Source organism: Simochromis diagramma, unplaced genomic scaffold, assembly GCF_900408965.1.
Source record: "Simochromis diagramma unplaced genomic scaffold, fSimDia1.1 OVJJ01000091.1, whole genome shotgun sequence".
Lineage (NCBI taxonomy): Eukaryota > Metazoa > Chordata > Actinopteri > Cichliformes > Cichlidae > Simochromis > Simochromis diagramma.
This window is the reverse complement of record NW_024386901.1, coordinates 1,881,452-1,901,402: the sequence shown is the minus strand read 5'-3', so window position 1 is coordinate 1,901,402 and position 19,951 is coordinate 1,881,452. Positions and strand designations below refer to the sequence as shown.

Genomic DNA, 19,951 nt, shown 5'->3' with positions numbered 1-19,951 from the left:
ATTAAACAGTTATGAGCTATTATAGATGATCCCTTTCTACCTGATCTTGAAGATCTTAAAGTAGACCAAAGACTGAAAAAGAGTTTATCTCTACTTTTGTTTTACTGAGAACTATATTTAATGTGAGCTTCCACAGTTATTACAGAGTATTTATGAGGGGAAAAAAGCTAAATAAAGAGCATAAGGTGTCTGCTTGAAGTTTATTATTGACTGTAGCTGTAATAGTGCATGAACTGTAGATCTTGCAACACTGCCAATGACAAAAATGATAGAGAATTTCTCTTCCAAAAACCCAAATAGTGCTCAAAATAGGCAGATCTTGGCTGGGAAACCTGCTTCTTTCCTGCCAGGAAGCAATATTTTGAGCTGCACTGATTAGCCATTGTCTGCAGTTAAGGATGTTTCCAGTAATGTGTGAAAGTGGTACCAAGATAAGGTGCTGAAAAGTGTAATATTACACAACTATAAATCTATTTGGAGTTAAGGTGGTACACCACCATTTCACAAAGAGTGCATGTGTGGCTCTGAGTCATTCAAAAGTACAGTAAGAAAGAAAAAGTTAAGCGTCATCTGACTTTTGGTAAACAAGAGCTCAGTCTGAATCCACTGCGCAGCCAACCTCTGGGATCCCTGACCTGCCCGCTGGTTTACACCTCCGGTGACTCACTCGTTTCTGTCTTCTTCAGCCTCATGTCTGCAGCGTGACCCGATGAACCAGTTCACTTCTTCCCACGCTCGCCCCTCTCTGCCTGAACTTGTCTAAATAGCTAAACTATGCACTGGAAGCAGACACAGATATTGGGTCTAAAATGAATTAAAGCTCTCCTTTTATACCTTGAAAATATTTTTTGTTTAAATCTAAAGACCACTTAGCCAACTTTATTTTAAGCCGTGCTTATTTTCCATTATTTGTTTTGCTTTTATGAACAAAAACTGAGTGAATATAAGCTTTAGATAGATGGAGCCTGCTTTTGCATGCCTGTTTCTCACAGTCAAAATGTTGTGAACCTTTTCTTCTTAGAAACGAGATTTCTTCAGAAGAGCTTCTGCTCAAAACAAACAACAACCACTTGAAAAGTGCACGTGTAATCGAGATCCTGTGTGGTTTGCATGCAGTGTAAAAAAAACACAAGCCAACAATAAAAGCACTAATATTAGCCAAGTCTCGATACCAACCAATATTGCCTTTGACGGTTGGCCTGTGAACCCAGGATAACACTTATTGAAGGCACTGGCTTGTTTTTATCTGTGGTGTCACACTGCATACTGGTTACATTTTTCCCAGAAAGGTGTGAAACATTTTGATGAAACAAAACTAAACAAACACCACTCAGTGTTAAGACATGTTCACAGCGTTCACTGGAGCCCTCTTTAACCACAAGTAATCTCCCATTCATTATAGTTTTCCCATCAGCAGTAGCTCTTCCTGTATCGTGATACACAGGTGAGAATTTTGAGGTTTAGATCATTTCCTTTCCTTCTTCCCACAGCAGCTGCACACATTTCGTTGCTACTGTGTTCTTCTAAAAGCCTTTGCTTGCCTTGGTGCAGATTGTCAAAACTTACCATACCGATTTGTGATATTATGTACCAATTTATTTCTTTTTACTTAAAATTGCAAACGACTCAAGATGTGCTGATAGATTCATTATCGGACCATTGCGAAACATCGGGTAGACAATGCAATGAAATCATGGTCATATACACTAAAAACAGTTTCTGCCCCAAAGCTGTTAAAGCATTATAAACGTTTTTAAATTACTACTGATGGGAGGGGGGGACAATATCATGAAAGCCGGGACTGGCACACACATTTGTTTAATATCTGTCATTTTTTAAATTTATATTTCCTTTTATTTTTTTCTATATTTTATCACCTTTTCAACACAGGAAAGCACTGCACTTGTTTTGTGTGAAGTTTCCACACTATCTGCAGCTACAGACTCTGCGGGTGTGAAGTCACACAATGTTAGAAAAAAAATCTGTCATTAAATCTCATCTGAACGTGACCTCATACAGAGTATTACAGCTGCTGTTTCAACCAGTTCAAGCATGTATGCTAAACTACTATTCATACAGAGTTTCAGAAGATGGGTGGATGAAGTCGGTGGGGGTGAGGGGAATTTATGAAACAATTGAGATTTTATTTTAACTGCTTGTGTGCTGTTAATGACAGGTTTCTGTACCATATTTAGGAAAGCAATGTTTTGTTTTGTTTTTTCCTCTGGCGCTTTCCAACCACATCCATGCAAATAATTCAATAGGAAGTTAAAACCAGCAGTAACAGTCATTTTGGATCAAACATGAATGGATCTGTTAAGCTGTTAATCACTCAGTAAATCAGCATGTTTAATTCAGATCCATGTAGAAAATGTACCGAGTAAGTCACTCCTTACTCAGTACACTCATGTCTGCCTTCTGCTTTAGTCGTGTACTTTAATTGTAACTGAACCTGATGACTGGACTCATGACTGGACTGATTGTGTAATACCAGTACTAGTTCAGTGAAAGGCTGGTAATATGTAATTCTAAGTTAAATGCCATTTTCTCTGGTCTTCTATTGGTTTTAATAATTGCCCAGACATATGCCTAAACCACACTGAATTGATGAGAAAACCATGCACATTTATGCAAACTCATGAACTGATGTCAGCCAGAAGAAACAAGGTGCTCAGGTGTGAAAAAACCCAGATGTTGCTTCTAACGGCACTTAAAGCTGGTACTGAATTCCTGGGAAGATTTTAAATTTTATTGCTTCTTTATTAGAAAATGTCATATGCTGGGCTTCAACTCAGATTCTCTGGAACTTTCAGTCACAGGAGCTGATTCAGGGAACTAAAAGGTCCCTTCAATCCACTGTTTTTACACATGGGAACTAAGTTACGGTTACTTTCACACAAAAGCTGGTGAAGCAAGACCATCCCTCTGGCTTGTTGGGAGGTGTGGGCGTGTTTATTTCTGCTTGAAAAAGTAACTGCTGGGACCGTAACATTTTACTTCTCTGATTCACTGCCGTGGTTGTAACAAGCACTGCACCTTCTTTACATTCGTCCTCGCTCTCACTCGACCACACCCTGCCCTTCTGTCTGTGTCCCTGTCGCCTCCAGAATGTTTTCATAGAGGTGGCCATACAGGGGTGACACACCATAAAACCAGAATTTCCAGTTTTAATATGCTGTCGGCAAATATAGTTTACTTGAAAAAGTATGACAAAGAGCAAAATGAATGTTCTGCCTGGTTAATTGTCGATATCAGCTGATATCACTAAGAATAGGTACATATCAAAACCAAATAAGATTTTAAAATCCATAATAATCTGTTTTGATTGATTGATTGATTGATTGATTGATTGGAAGTCTCAACCATTGTTTTAATGATTCTCAGCAGAGCCGAGCAGAAGCATCGGCTCTCCCAGAATGGAGTTATCCTTTAACCCTGGAGAAACCATGGGGTCAAATTTGACCCCATGGTTTCCCTAGTAAGCCAATGGGGTCGGCTCTGGCCCCATTGGTTCTCCAGGGTTAAGAGCAAACTTGGTCAGGAAAGACAAATAAATATTACAATCATATAAGAATTAGAATCATAAATATTAGATCAGGCAAGAGTGTGAACTGTTGCCTGTCTCTATGTTATGTTATGCCCTGAGATGCACCAGTGATCTGTCCAGGGATTTGCACCAGCTTTTTTGCAACCTTATTACATTATTACCAACATAGGGCAGTCTTGCCCGGAGGCACTAAGGCGGGGCAGCAAATTTTGGGGGTTGCCCAGCGACCCCCTTGGTGGCACCCCTGCCCTGTACAGGCCCACATTTTGCACCTTTTGAAGACAAACTCTGGTTTATCTGCTTGTAAACACAGTCCCTGCTTACATGTTGTTTAAAACTAGATCAAATGTTCAGTGCCAAAACAACGGGCCAAACAGCCGCAATCTGTCGAGGTTACCAGGTTACCTCACTATGTGTAAACAACCACATTAAAACTACTGACGCATGCAGTTAAATCAAATCGGTCTCAGCGCGCACTTTTTTACTACTAGCCACATTCACATTCATATTCGTACAACACTTTAACAGTCATAATCACACTCGCACTCATCACGGTGGATGCGATAGGAGCAATTGTGGGTTTCAGTAAACCAATGACCATATTAAAGTGGAATTTGTTATTTGTTATTTTATTTAGTTCAAATTATGGTGCTTTTATTTTGAAGGTCAAGCTTGCCTGCGTAAACAATCATTACGCTGCATGTGTGTGTAAGTGGGCGTAGGCTACCGATGTGCCAAAAAGTGATCGTCTGCCAAAAACTGATTTCTGGCATTTGCCAAAAAGTAATTACAAGTATTTAAACTGCCATGAATAAACTTTTGGCCTTTAAACAGCGAAGCATATCAAATGTATCCCTCAATAATATAAAATAAGTCATCTCGAGCCACAAAACAACATTGGTATCACAAGCTAGAAGCCGCAGTCAGTTTTTGACAAAGTGACTAAGAGGATAGCAGAAATTGCAACTATATAACAATAGTTCCATAAAGATATTTTTAGTGGCCAAAAGGGGACTGGATTGGTTTTAATGTTGGTACAATAACGCAGAGTCATAAAGATACTTAAAAAACAGGTCATTTTAAAATTTTATATATAACCCCGTAAACCCTGTTCACTAAAATCTACTTACCAATATAAGTAAAGACATTACACATCAAAACAAACAAACAAAAAAACACACACACGGCAACACTGGAAATCAGTTTTTGGCAAACGATCACTTTTGTGCTCGTTAAAAAGTTTGGGCAACCAAACTGTTCTAGAAGTGGATAATTGTAAAGAAACCTCGGAAGAATGGCGACTATCTTTGTTTATCTTAGTAAACTTTATTTTATGTGTTTTTGGCGAACTAATGGAGGCTTGGGTTGTGCATTTACTTAGTCCCACTTGACACTTTACTGTCTGGGGGTATGATTTGCATAGCAACAAATCTGATGTCGTCCGACACTCATACAAATTCACCAGTTTTAATTCAGTTCCTCCTGAGGGGTTAATACATTCCATGCAAAAATGTAGAGGCTGGCCAAGGGAGCAACACTTAACACTGGACTGTTATCAGGAATTCTGGGTCTGCTTCCAGTCATAAAGCATTACGCAGCATTTTGGCTTACACACGCAGCTCCTCAAATACCAGAGCGCTAGTCATTCACGATCAAGAGAAGGAGCTAGATGGCATGAGAAAGGAGAAGTGAGCAGGAGAGAGAAAATATCAGGCAGTGTACAGTTAGCTCTTTCAGTTTCTCTGGTTTTTGCTGGATTTTAAAGGCTCTTGGGCTTTTCACATTCTCTGGATGTAATTTAAAGACGCAGGAAGACCTGGCACTAGGTCAGCTGATTTCCATTTCAGGTTTTTGCTGTGACTCTTAGCATGTTCACTTCTAAATGTTCTGTATCTTTGTTTTTCAGCCATGGGTTCAAGTTCAACACTGGCAAGCCTTGTGTTTTTCCTTGGTTTGTGTGGAATCTGTAGCGGATTTGAACAGGGTGAGCTGAGTAACACTGCTACACACACACACACACACACACACACACACACACACACACACACACACACACACACACACACACACACACACACACACAGAGAGAGAACACATTAACAAATTTTTAAATGTTTCTGTAAATTTATCATATGTCATGATTTTGCCAAGCTGCAGTTTGAGTCACTAGCATGATCTGAAGTATTTTATTGCCCTCTTGTGGCCAGGGATAGAATTACAACAACACTGATTTTTAACTCTGCTTGGGAAAGTTCAAGTAAAAACACATCGAGCAGGAAATATGTCACATCTCAGTTCAGTTCAATTCAATTAATTTCAAACAAATAACAACATTATATTTGACTTTGAAATGTTTGATTTCTCAGCAATAAAAGGTTAAATAACTATTTTTCTCTATTCCACACTTACATGTATGTTGCAGAGAACTGTACTGACTACAAACTCCAGTTTGAGAGGGTTTTCTCTGTTCCTGGAGATGTGGCTATGCTGAGAAGCACACTGGTGTCCCCAGACGTCTTTGATTTCAAAACTGTCCCGTACAACATCACGTGGTACAACTCGGTGTCAGGCCAAGAAATCAGCAGTCAGACTGGTCACATCCTGGTGCACGAGGAGACTCTGTGGATTCTCAATGTAACCATGAATGACAGTGGGGATTATGTGACCATACTGAGGTAGGAAGCACTAGTAGAAGTAGAAATATTAGAAATGAATAGAACACAGTATTAATTTACACCTTACACAACTCATCGAACTGCCTCCATGATCTATCAGTAATCACAGTGAACACAGAGTGGTTTATGGCTTTTACTGTATTGGAAATTATAATAGGAGAATGACGAAACCGCCCACATCTCAGTACTTTCAAACACTTTTATTCTGATTGCCGTTCACACACGGGCTGCAGCTTTGCAGCTTGCAGCCACACACTCCAACAACAACAACCGGATTCCGCTCAGGTGCGACCGCCTCCCGTGCAGCGGCACTGCTGCAATATTATCTATCCCCAACACAGAATTAGATTTAGATTTTCAAAATCTAAGATCAAGATCCCTTACAATTCCAACAAATTTAATATTAATATTGTTTGATTTTTGACTGTGAAGAAGGTCAAACAATGACCCTCACTGCCAGGGCGAGTGTGCCCAATTATCTATTCATTTATAATATTTCTGCTTAATTTCCCAACAGGACTCCTTCCCACTGCTACAGGCAGGCCAGCCGACTGGTGGTGGATGAAAGACCTACAGGAGAATGTGGAAGGCCGAGGAAAACTTATCAGCCACTTACAAAAGGAGTCACTGACAATCTGAGCTGCCCTCTGAAGAACGAAATGAATAAGCTGAACAGCTACAACATCTCTTCCTCCATCAAGTGGTACAGAGTGAGTTCTCCAGAATTCTTGTTGAGTGCTGCATGAAACCTAATGGTTTTAATGGAGAGACTGCACAGTAGCTGCAGCCTCAACTATTTACTACCACTATTCCAACTTCTATCAATACCAGGAATGTATTGAAACTCTGGGGAGATACGAGTGTTTAAAAATTGCAATTTGACTGACAGCAGATCCCAGTCTCGGTGTGTTTGTGTGCGTGCCCTTTAATTTTGTGGAAGGGAAACAAACAGTTTAATAATATTAAAAATCATGGAACTCTTTAAATGTCTATCTGAACAGATTAGGAGCATCAAAACTATCCCAGTGGCTGTAAACTGTTCTCCAATTTAAATAGTTAACATTTTTCTTCATGCATTGTTAATTTGAAAAAAGACTTATGTGTTTCTCCCTCTAGGGTTGTGACCCCATAGAGGATGGGAAAGACAGCTTTTACTATTGGGGCACCAGACTGAAAATTACCAGTGTGGACCTTCAACACAAAGGCACCTATACCTGTACTCTGACATTCACCCTGGGTGGCATCAAAGGATCTGTGTCAGAGACTATTAGCGCAGAGGTCAAAGGTGAGATTGTAGATTAAGAGAAACACTGAAATGAAGTGAGGGGGCTATGAAGAGGATGAAGTGTGGAAGGGCACTTGGTCCAGATGACGTACTTTTGTATGCTAGGAGAGGAACTTTGGCTCTGAATGACTTAGTCAGGAATGGTGAAGAAGTATGTGAGGGAGGTGGTGAGACAGTGGTGCAGGGCGCATTCGAAGTGATAGAAGGTGTTTAAGGTGGGGGTGGGACCAGGGATTGATCATGCTGTTTGCGATAGTGATGGACAGGCTGAAGATGAGGTCAGACAGGATTATGATGATGTGAATTATGATGTTTGCAGACCTGTAGTGAGAGCAGGGAGCAGGTGGAAGACAACCTAGAGCAATGGAAGTATTGACTGGAGGGAAGATAATGATAATGGCGGTTTGGAGATGGTGGCAATGATAAAGAGACAGGAGGCCGAGCTGGGGGATTTGAAGATCTATATAGGTTTATACTGGGTGTGACAAAAATGATTAAGATTAGCATTGAACATATCAGAGAGGCTGCTAATGTTAACAGTTTGGAGATAAATGTAAAGAGGCAAGGCTGGGATGGTTTGGACGCATGCAGAGGAGGGAAAGGGGCTATGTTAGACATATAATGCTGAGGATGAGCGTCCAGGAAGGAGGAAAAGAGGTAGAACACAGAGAAGATTCATGGATGTAGTGAAGGAGGGCATGTGGAGGGTGGGTGTGACAGAAAGGGGCAATAGGGATAGGGCGAGATAGAGGCAGATGATCTGCTGTGGCGCCCCATGAAGGGAGCAGCTGAAAAAAGAGGAAGAAGACAACAGTGATTTTTTTTTTTTTTTGTCCATATGTAAAGATGAATTATCAAATAACAGTGATGATACAATAAGTAACTGTATAGATGTGCACAATGCTCTTCAGTCATAAAGCTGGTATTTCCGAGCACTCAACTTGGTTTTCATTTACTTGGGTTTGACTGTGTCATAATTATCCCCTGCTAAGCCTCATGTAGCTTATAGGTTAGCACCTAGATACCTCAAATTATGATTCACAGATTCACTTAGTGAAAATTGTTATGTTATATCTTGAACAAGCATGTGGCACAAGACGGGGAAATACAAAACAAAAACTGTGTTTGCCGTGGGCTACACAAGATAAAGACCTCGTCAGGAGCCCCCACACAGCTGAGAAGGGCAGCTGTGTCTTTGTTCTGTTATTCAAGCAAGGTTTATGTTTGACTGCTAACTGACCGTGATATCCACTTCAGTTAGTCAGGCATATACAGTAACGCCCTCAAACACAAACAGAACAGAACAGCTCCCAAACACTTGCAAGCGAGCTGAGGTATCGTGACTTCTATACTGAGCGCAGTTGGAAGGACAGAATCACGGTTGCCCAACACATCCCAGCCCAAAGGCCTCAAAGACTATCTTGACACTACTGTAAACTGACAAAAATCCGGTGAAAAAAGCATAATCGCTTCATTTTAACAATAAAAATAATAACAGAAAAAGAAACATCAGTTGTGTTAGTAATAATGGTTTCTTAGGTTTGCTTACTGTAAAACTGTGAAAGAGAAATATGATTCAATTTCCATTATATCTTTGTGATTATTCAACCTCTACTGTAAGCTACACAGTATTTGATGTTCTCTGTTTCAGGGGATTACTCTTTGGTTCCACAAGTGCATGAACCCTCCAATGATGTAATCAAAGCACAGAGCGGTAAGTCCTCTAAGATCTTCTGAGAAATGTGGTGTTCTGTTGATTTCATATTTATGTATCTCAGGCTTCATTTAGGCCAACATATTGCGTTGAAAGTCACAGACTTCTGCAGGGAGAGTAAATGCTAAATATACAGTTTCATGTTTATACTGAGTCACTGTTTGCGCATGTTTTCAGGGTACAACTTCAGTAAAAGGTGCCTGGTGTTTGTGCCGGGTGTTGGGAAGCCTTTCGTTGATATTTATTGGTTGGACAAAGATGGATTCTTTGAGACTAACACCTCTCACCGTGTACACATGTTAGAACAGCGGTCAGTACCTTTTTACTCTAAATCTATTTAATTGATCTGCTTTATCAGTGAACCAATGTTCAGAGTTGATGTCTTTTGAGACTCCTGCCTTAACAGGCATTTTGTCACATCACCTTTTAACTGTTTCATCTCATTGTCCTCGACAGTTTGCTGCCCCAAAATGGCTCCAGTAAAGGTGCGTGGTTAGAGACCTGGCTGATATTTTCTGAGCTAAGGGAGGAGGACTTCTACGTCAACTACACCTGCCGTGCGTACAGTGACAGGGGCTTTCCTGAAAGATATTTCAGTCTGCAACCAGAAGGTAAAAACAGAGTCTCCCCTAAACATGATATTTTAGTTTGTCTCTAACCTTGAGCAATCAAAGCTTTACATTTCAGAATACCACTCACAATTACTTAATCAAGTAATCTTTTCATTTAAGTGATTATCTTATACATGAATAAGAATTAGTTAATTACAATACAGAAAATGTTGCCTTCAATGTAAATGTTTTGCCTCTTGATAGGTGTTAAACCACCAGCTAAACCAAACACATTAGCAAACTTTCTACTTAATGAACACGGTTCATAATAGCAATGCAGTCAAATTGCTGTTAGGGTCCCACAGCTGAATAAATAGCTGAATGAACTGTTCATATACAGTAATTGTTATGACTTGGACCTGTTAATAACTTAGTATGAAACCTGCACCGCTTTAGTCAAACGCACAGCAAAATGAAAATCTGAAAATCTTTTGAGGTCAATCAAATAACAAGCTTTGATAAATATTTTCACAATTTTACATATTTTAATAAGTCATCATGGTGATGTACCTCACTAAGAAACCACCTGTATAACAGTAAAAACCCAGGATTTGGCGAGGCCTCAAAGAGCAAACGAGGCTCATGTAAGAAACATTTATTATCATGACAACAGAGCCATGTTCAAGGTAAATAAAGTCTTACTCCAGCATAGCATCTAATATTCAGACAAACAAACAAAATAACAAAGGAGTCTATATCTAAAGTATTATTTGTAGAGGATTAGAAATTGTTACAAACATGCATGAATTGTAGTTCTCGGAGGCATTATTAGAACTATGACCAGCAGAGGGAGCTGTTCAGCCTGCTCAATCTACTCAATATACATAATTAAACCAGAGGCAAAATTTCATGCTTTCAAAGATGCTGGTGAAAATATGAACATTACAAGAGAAAGTAGCTGAAAAACAGTTACATTTTTACACTGCTATGTTATGCTGTTTTTATACCAGTTAAATCTGATATAAATGTTAATTTGACTGAAAAGTAATTTTTTAGACATTTGAAGCCATAATGAATTTGGAGCCAGTGCATCAGCAGCAAATATATAATCTAAAATTTTATGTCTGGTATGTTTGCTGTTCATCTCCACAGATCCAAGTGGCATAGCTATCGGATCTGTGCTTGGTGGTATGATGGTTCTGTTTATCATCACCGTCACCCTATACTACCTTTTTAAGATTGAAATAGTGCTGTGGTTCAGGAGAGCATTTCCAGTCTTCTACAAAAATAAAGGTAAGTTCTCAGCAGCTTTGTAGTTATTAATGTGCAATTGATTTACGTATTATAAACAGAAAACAATAGCAACAATAATGTCATCTAACAGTACAGTACTTAACAATGGAAATACCCCAAGCAATGTTTTCAGCTTGCACCTTTACTTCACACACAGTACCCACATATTCACGACAACCTACAGAGTCATAAACTCTGCATGTGTCAGCAGCGAGAACAAACAAAGGAAACAAGCTAACCACAGGACTGCTTACTCTGCTTCTCATCAAATGTCATTTGCTGATTATGAAAGAAAGGGACAGCAAACACTGGACTGCTTTTGCTAAAAGTCGATGATTCTTAAGACTTCAGAAAGCATCCATGGCTGAATCAGTAAGAAAAGTACTGTTTGAAAACCCGAACAAGAAGGAAAACAGCGTTACCCACACAGTTTGACATATGTGAAATCGTATATGCAGATAGCAAAACACAGAAGTAGCACGTAGTTTGATGTGGTAACACCTCAAAAAGAAAGTGCAAATGCAGTAGCTACGTTGAACGTTAGCTTTAACGTAGCTACTGTTTGCTGTCATCATCAATTAGCATATTGGTAACTTTATTTATTTATTTGTTACACTGTTGCTTGAACAAATTGTTTCATGCTGAATTTATTCAGTGAATTTAAATGTTTTTACACATGTTTGACATAATGTCTCCAATTTGCTTCCAGTCTAAGAAACAATGCAGGATAGCTGCACATGCTCGGTGAACTCCAGGCGTATCTGCCGGTTTCCCGATGGCTTGGTGTCTTGGGGTCATTTTGCAATAAATTACATGCAATGTACCTGTCCCTGCCTGCTTGGTAGCACACTGTCTGACAATATAAATCGAACTTCTTGTTGCAAAGCATGAACACAGCAATAATTAGAATAACTGAGTTTATAGATGACAGCTCTAAATATTTAATTGAAAGATCAAATTTTGAGGGTTTTAGTCAAAACTATGCATGTCATAAACTTTTCCTTTTCTTGTGTTAGACTTGGATGGGAAGCTTTACGATGCCTATGTGGCATACCCACAGCCCTGTGACCTCGGATTCAGCAAGGATGTGGAAACATTTGCCCTTCAAACACTGCCTCATGTGTTGGAAAGGGCCTGTGACTACAAACTCTTCATAGCAGGCCGTGACTGCCTGCCTGGGCAAGGTAATTTACCCACAGCAAACAGTACGAAGACATGTGGCCCAGAGCCATTTTTTAAACCACAGAGCCTAACTTGCACTGTTTGAAGAAGGACTGGCATTTAGTATTATAAAAAATAATAACAACAATTTCATGCTTTTCTTTAAATTAATTTGTGATTTTTTTTATCCCACCCATTATTGGCAGATCACTTTTAAGATCTTAAATATTATTAGGCTGCTTTACACGTAGCAAGCTTAAAATCTTGAAAGACTATCCAAAAAGCTTCTGTTTGCATTTCGTTTAGCTGGTCATGGTGTATTTTTAAGTAAATACCATGGGCTGTAGGTGGTAAAAGCTAGCCTCTTTTTGTCTTCACTTTCTTCCTTTATGAAACTGCATGAGATAGGGTATATATGAGAAAGAATTTATATAAGTTGTTTTGTGGTGATCTTGTCTTGCCTTTTCAGGGCGGTCAACAATAACTGCTAGCTAGAAATGCACAAACACAGACAAATTCCCCAGTGTTGTACACATCAGCTTGTTTCATTTTCAAATATTTTGCCTGTTGCTGTGACTTCCTAAGTAGAAAATATGTGGCAAAGCCGAATTATTTATTTTTTGTTCATGCAGTTAAAAAGTAGCATTGCATTAGCTTGTGAAGAAAGGCAATTTGGCTGTCTGCTGCGATGGTTGCATTTACTTCTTTTCAGTTTAAAAAGGAATAAACTTCTAAATATAACTGTTAGAGCTGCATATAGCTAAGTTTAAGTTCACTTATTTAGCTCCTATTTTCTAACCGTGTGTTTTCATTATTTGTTCCCTCCTGCAGCTATGGTGGACTCTGTTGAAGAAAACATACAAGCCAGCCGCCGTGTCCTCCTTCTCTACACTGCTTCCTCTTTTACCACCAAAAGACATACAAGCAGCACCAGCAGTAATAATAACAACATTTCTAAGAGCGGTGAATGCGGCGATGAAAGTCAAAGAAATGCCAGTGACAGCTTTAGCATTACAAGCTCTGATGTTGGTGATAAAGTCTGTAAAGACACAAGGCAGCAGCTGGAGTGTGTGGCAGCAATGCACCGAGTGCTGATCGAGGGCTCCCTCAAGGTGAGGAAATAGACACTCTTCAGAGGCACGTCTCTGAAAAAACTGCCAGACATCAGACTAATGTCAAACAGAGGCAATTGCATATCTTGCTATTAAACATGAACTCCTACACGATCAGGAGCTGAGCAAAAATTGGCACACAGGTACATATTAGGTCCATTCTTATGTACACTACCGGTAAAAAGTTTTTGAACACACCAATTTTTCCAGTTTTTTTTATTGAAAATGATGCTGTTTAATGTTTCATGCACTCTGAAATAAAAGCATAGTAAAAAATAAGCAATAAAAAAAAAAAAGCATGGAATCAATTTATAGACCAAAACTTTTGACTCATCAAAGTTGCCACCTTTGGTAGATGATAGCTGAACACACCCGTGGCGTTCTTTCTACAATAAAAATCAAATATTCTTCACAAAGTTCTTCCCATATCTGTTGCAGTTCAGTTCACTTGTAGGTTGCTTTGCTTTCACTCTTGTGTCCAGTTCATCCCAAACCAGCTCAATGGGGTTTAAGTCTGGAGACTGTGCTGTCTGCTCCATGTTTTCAAACTTATCATTTCGTTCTTTTTCCCCAAGGCAGTTCTGGCATAGCTTGGACTTGTGTTTTGGGTCATTATCTTCCTGTAGAATAAACCCCTGCCCTACTACGTGCATACCAGAGGGTATTGCATAGCACTCCACAATGGTGTGGTAATCATTTTGGTTAAGAGGGCCTCTCACTCTGTACAAGTCACCGACCATGAATTTGGCAAAACAGCCCCAGACCTTCACACTTGCCCCTCCATGTTTCACAGTTGATACCACACACTTTGGAATCATCCTTTCGCCAATTCGATGTGCGTGAAGATTTCAAATTTTGATTCACCAGTCCATAATGCCTTCTTCCAGTCTTCAGTAGTCCAATGGTGGTGTTTCATGGCCCAGGCAAGCCTCTTTGTCTTATTCTGACGTCATAGCAAAGGCTTTCTTTTTTTTTTTTTTTTTTTTTTTTTGTCCCGTTTGGATCTATAGCCATCAGAATTGTTGTCTTAAGGCCAAGAAAGATGCCAAGCGGATTTATTTTACCAAGTGGATCGTCATGGCCTTGCCATATTGGTCCATTTGATTGACCTTTATTATAATTATGAATTTATTTTATTTTCAGTTGCTACAAACGGGACAGACATGACTGGAGGATAGGACAGGGAGAAAGAATGAAAGAAAGAGAGGGAGAGAAAGAAAACCAAATGGGAGAAGAGACGGTGAGAAGGGGGGGAAGAAAGAAGAAGAAAAAAAAAAAAAAAAAAAAAAAAAAAAGAACAAAACTCCTGGGTCACCTGTATGGAGAAAAAAAACAGAAGAGAAAGCAAACAACAAAGAGCAACATAATAAATAAAAAAAAAACGGCACCATCACAATAAACTAGCTAGCAGTAGATATCAGTAGATACTAAATAATAAACGATATTGTGCAGCACGCAAGATAGACAGCGCACAATGTGCTTTGAGGCAGCAGTCAAGAAAGCTGTAGTCCGCGTCTGTGAATACCCGTGTGTACACCTGTGTGCATACCTGTGTGGATCAGCATGCTTGCATTCCAAAGGTTTCTCCATGTAACGATCTGCTAGGGAGTGTGGGGAGCCACAGCCCCGTCCTCCAGGGCATGAAGCAGGTATGGAGGAGATCAAAACTCCAGACATCCAGAGGCCCCCAGAACACAAGAGACCAAGGAAGACCAACAGAGGGGCAGCCGCGCCACTGTCCCAGTAAGAGCTGAGGAGAGTCCCAGATGAGGGCTCACTCAGCAGCCGCGGAGCAGAAGCCAGGGGGAGTTGCAGTGACGCGCCCGTGAGCTCCGCCGGCAGCCAGCTGTGCCTGAGTGACCGAGCCCCAGGCCGAGAGGCCGGGGGCACCCCACCTCCGAAGTGGCCCGAGCGAGCCCCAGGCTCCAGGCCCCGATAAGCGGCCGCCAAGGAGTGAGCCGGTGTGTACCCGGACGCCCACCCCCAGACACAAAGAACCACCAACGCACCGACACCTGAGGGAGTCCGCCACTGGCAGGGGGAAGTGGTGGTGGGTGGAGATAGGCCTCCAAACCTTGGAGGGCCTGAGATGTCCCCAGAGAGGTGGCGTCTGATACCCAACCTGACATATAGACACAGACATACAGGCACACACAGACACAAACATCCATTCCCACCCTCATGCTCTCATATGCACTCACTCCACACTCAACCAACATGGAGACAGACATAAAGAGACGCTGTACACACGGTCACACTCCCCAAGCGTACTCTACGAACCGGGTCTAGGTACCCTTGCCCCTGGAGGGGGGAACTGCACCCAGACCCAGGTGGTGTTACCCTTTTCCCTGCGGTGGGGAGAGGCAGACCGCCCCGACTCCACAGCAGCAGGGAGGCCCCACACTCCAGACCGCAGTCGGACGGCCAACTCCTCCTCCTAGCCCCCCCGCTCCAGCAGGCCGCAGAGAACGGGGGTGAGAGAAGACTCCAAACCTCCCTCCACCCGCTCATTGTAGTGTTGATGCATGTGTGTTCTAAGGTGCAATTAAAACCCAGGAGGGCATGGAGCTACCTGCCAGAGAGCAGCAGGTAAGCGCATAGTCCCTCCTGCTAGCCCTCAATGTCTACGTGTATTCAAAATTGAGAGGTGGGCAACGACGCCAGGGGTGAGGTGTACACCCTGATGGTAATTCTGACTCCGTGTATCGTGCCCACCCCCAAGATCCTATATGTATGCGTAATGAGAGTGTGAGTAATGTGAATGTCTAAGTTGTGGGATAAAATTGAGGCAGAGGCAGCCAGAAGGGGACAGGGGGGGGTAGCCTCCTCTGCACCCTGGTGACATACCCCTACTCCAAGGCCCTACATGTGTGGGTGGTTGTGGTGGAGCGGGAAGAGGGAGGCAGCTGGAGATGGGGAGGGAAGGAAGGGAGGGGCAGGTGACCCCTCCCTGGGGCCAGCTCCCCCGCTGACCCCAGTAGGCACTCCCATACTCCGCGACCCGCCAGGGAAAGGGGGCCCAGGCCCATCCAGACCGGGGCCCAGCGCAGCAGCGCCCCCCGGCCCCACAGAGCCCGGGACAGTCCACCCAACCCCACCACAGAGAAAACTGCACCCACCCCACCATCCATTCATCTTCCAGACTACATGAGACAATAGACGCCCGGGCTGAGATCTTCCTCCACCTCTCCTGTGTCTCCCCCTCCTGCAGAGAGTTCCTGAGGAGAGGAAAGCTCCTGCAAGGTGTGACAATCTCCCCCACCAGTTGAAGAGCCCCCCAGGCGGCTCGACGCACCGGCGGCACCCCGCGCCAGGGATGGGCCCCCATGCACCCACCCGCCCACAACCCCGGCGACACACAAACCAGGACCCAAGGCCCCGAGGCCCGGCCCGGCAGCAAGAAAGCAAAGGCTTTCTTGCTGCAACTCATCCAGTCAACCCTGAAGCTCAAACTCTTCAATTGAAATTACTTACTATGGCCACTATTGAGCTGTGCTTGAAGCTGTTGTCCTGTGAGCCACCTATCACACAAGATGTTAGCTCTCAGAAACTTGTCCTCTGATTCATTTGCGGCGTTTCATCTGCCAGACCTCTTCCTGTCAGCATTTGCCCCAGTTTCTGAGTGCCTTTTGATGGTGAAGGAAACTTTATTCACTGAAACCTTTCTTTGTAATTTCTCAGTAGGAAAGACCTACATTTTTAAGTGTTATGCTGGTCTGTCTCTCTTCCATTGTTAATTGCCTTTTTTTCTCGCCATTTTTGTAGCAACACACCACTATCTGCAGTACAATACTGTTCACAGATGCTCACAAGGGTTTGGTACCACAGTGTGTTCCAACATTGCTTTTATGCAGACAGAGGGGGTTGTAAGTAATCCAGAAAAACTGGAACACCTGTAGGAATTAGTTGCACTAGCTTGATCAGTTGCACTAGCTTCAGCTTGATCAAGCTTGATCAAGCTTGATTAATCTCAATTGCTGCAAAACAGCTTTAAATTGTTAAAATATATTGTGTCCCCTGAAAAAGGCGACACGATTTTTGTATAATTCTGATATGCACATTATATTTCAGTTTTGGTTAACCTTACCTTTTTTTTTTTTTTAAGCCTCTGACAGTTCAGCCCTTCCCTTGCACCAGTTCAAGCTATTCATTGGACCTCAATGTAATGAATTGCAATAAATACTTGGAAAAACTGGGGTGTTCTAAAACTTTTGACCTGTAGTGTATGACAGACATTATGAGGTCTTTGTGTTCCCTAAAACCACAAGGAATGGGCTAAAATGACAACAACACATAATTATTCATGTAAAAACGTGAATTTTGTATAAGTCTGTATTTCATACAGATAGATAAGTATAAGGGAAAAATATTACAACATCATAATATTTTGTGATGTGTGAGCTAGATGCAGATGCCCAAATCAAATTCATATGGCTCCGATCTTGATCAGATCTTTTTAGTATGGATTTCCATTCTCACCTATATCAAGCTAACTGATCAGCTAAAGAGGCAGTTGAGAAATTTATTTCTGTGCTAAATTTTGTGATGTCAAACATGAGTGTAACAGGAGGACTGATGGGCATTTCATAAGTACTGACTGTACTTCTATCCCAAAATCAAAAAATATTAAATAATAATGATAAATGTAAGAAGTAAATGCAGAATTACCGATTAATGTGAAGTTCAGACCCCAGAGTTTATTTCCTGTATCTGATTCTAACTACAACTTTAAACAGAAAGATACCCTTTTGCCTAATGTGTATTAAATCATTCCACAGAGTCTAATCTAAGCTCTGCTTTGCAGGTGGTTCTGGTTGAGCTGGAAGAGATCACGCCAGCACAACTGGCTCTATTTCCAGAGTCAGTGCGTCATCTGAGGAAGAAGCAGGGTGCTGTGTGTTGGTGGAAGAACCAGAGGACGAGGCAAAGGTGGAAGACGTGCATGAGTGGAGCTGATGCAGAAAAAACTGGAACAGACTCACAGCTGTCAACATCCCTCTCCCCTTCCTCTAGGTTTTGGAAGGAACTGAGGTATCACATGCCTGTCCGGGGCAAGAGGGTAGTGTATCCTGAAACAATAGCCTTTCTGTAATTCTGATGGCGATCTGTGTTTGTCAGATATTGAACCAGAGAGTACCTGGTTTCTAATGTAAATGTGGAAGTTGCATTTACTCACTCACAGGTAGATCGTGGGCACTGTTATCAGAAGCAGTGACACCAAGACCCTGAGTCAAGTTTACAGCACAGGCAACTCCAAATGTTCTCTCAGCAGAGATGTCACCTTTACCTTCTGTGGAACTTTTCAAGTAACACATTGCAATGAGTATAAAAAAGTGTAAGAAATGTGGAAAGTATTGGCTAAAGATGACAGCTGGTCATGGACAGATCAGTGCAGTGTCTGAATTGTCCACAGTTTGTCTGTGAACTGCTGACAATCAGTAACAGAAGGGGCCTGAAAAATAATGCAGATGAAAATAGCTTGAATGGTCGTACAGTTATTTTATTACCACAATCCTCAACATCCCAGCTGACACTGGGCGATAGGCATATCAGGAAATGTACATATGTATGATTAAACTTGTAAATATGTAGAAAAAATATATAAATTAACATGTAAAAACTGTAAAGAGGAACAACCAGAAAAGTATATTCATGATGCTTTTTTTTAATTTATGTATATTATTTGTAAAAACAACATCATGAAATGAGGCTGCATAAGAATCTAGGTTAAAATGTATGCGCTAACATTTTTAATCAATGATTTTTTTTTTTTACTTATGATTCTGGGAAATTGTAAATACTGTTTTCTATTTGAATTTTGTTTTAAAGTGTGACTATTTTGCAAATAAAAAGATTATTTTCAGTTTTTACTCTTTTCCATTCCTCCTCAAGAAACATACACCACAAAGACACTGGGTCTAGTATTATAGCGTGGTTTTTTTTTGTCAATTTACTTCACATTTCTGCTACACTGATTTTACTTAACTATAAAATTACCCCCCCCCCCCAAATCTTAAATCTTTGCTTAAACCATGTAACATGTTTGTCAGTGTACATGAGTGTCATAAAGGAGCTCCATATTTGTGAAAATAAAAATGGAAAATAAAAAAAAAAGGTTGCCATCTGGCAGCTGTGCATGGATGCTATGTTAAAAAAGGCTGAACATTTCAAATAGCAAGACCGGTTAAGTATCATGCGTCTAATCTACCTAACTGTAGCAGGTAAATCAAACAAAGGGGCTAAAGAGATTATTGGGTACATTTATACACACACTTAGGATTTGAAGTGCCTTTAATTTGGTTACAGATCATTTAGAATATTAGTTTGGGTTCATTCACCAACCAACTTCTGGTTAGTTTAAAGAGCAAGCATAATATAAACACTCAGTCGGTCACTATCAAACACTGGCTCATGTTAATTTCTTCCTTTAGCTTTCAGTCCCTGCACTGCTCTCAACTTGCGTCTCAGGTCAGTCACGACTGGGAAGCGCCACTGTAGTTCAACCCTGTCGTGTCTGGTTCCAAGTCTCGTGGGCGTAGTCATTCGTTCCCTTTCATCATGCCCAGACGTGTAACTGGATCTCACTGGTCATAGACAAAAAGAGAAGGAAACA

The 19,951-nt window shown here is 41.3% G+C and overlaps 1 protein-coding gene across 5 annotated transcripts in view; it reads left to right on the top strand.

The window, feature by feature from the left end:
• The window catches only part of LOC120735392 (interleukin-1 receptor-like 2), a 29,927-nt gene extending 10,721 nt beyond the window's left edge, over positions 1–19,206 (top strand). For 3 of the 5 annotated variants that reach the window (XM_040034741.1, XM_040034740.1, XM_040034739.1), the window contains 11 exons: positions 5,454–5,531; positions 5,970–6,222; positions 6,740–6,932; positions 7,339–7,507; positions 9,159–9,221; positions 9,399–9,531; positions 9,678–9,832; positions 10,925–11,065; positions 12,082–12,249; positions 13,058–13,338; positions 18,143–19,206. In XM_040034741.1, coding sequence (XP_039890675.1) covers positions 5,456–5,531; positions 5,970–6,222; positions 6,740–6,932; positions 7,339–7,507; positions 9,159–9,221; positions 9,399–9,531; positions 9,678–9,832; positions 10,925–11,065; positions 12,082–12,249; positions 13,058–13,338; positions 18,143–18,430 — 1,920 coding nt within the window. In that variant the 5' untranslated portion in view covers positions 5,454–5,455 and the 3' untranslated portion in view covers positions 18,431–19,206. Of the gene's footprint in view, positions 1–3,330; positions 5,374–5,453; positions 5,532–5,969; positions 6,223–6,739; positions 6,933–7,338; positions 7,508–9,158; positions 9,222–9,398; positions 9,532–9,677; positions 9,833–10,924; positions 11,066–12,081; positions 12,250–13,057; positions 13,339–18,142 lie in introns of those variants that run through there. The other 2 variants (XM_040034742.1, XM_040034744.1) reach the window with 2 other exon arrangements.
• The last annotated feature ends 745 nt before the right edge of the window (positions 19,207–19,951 follow it).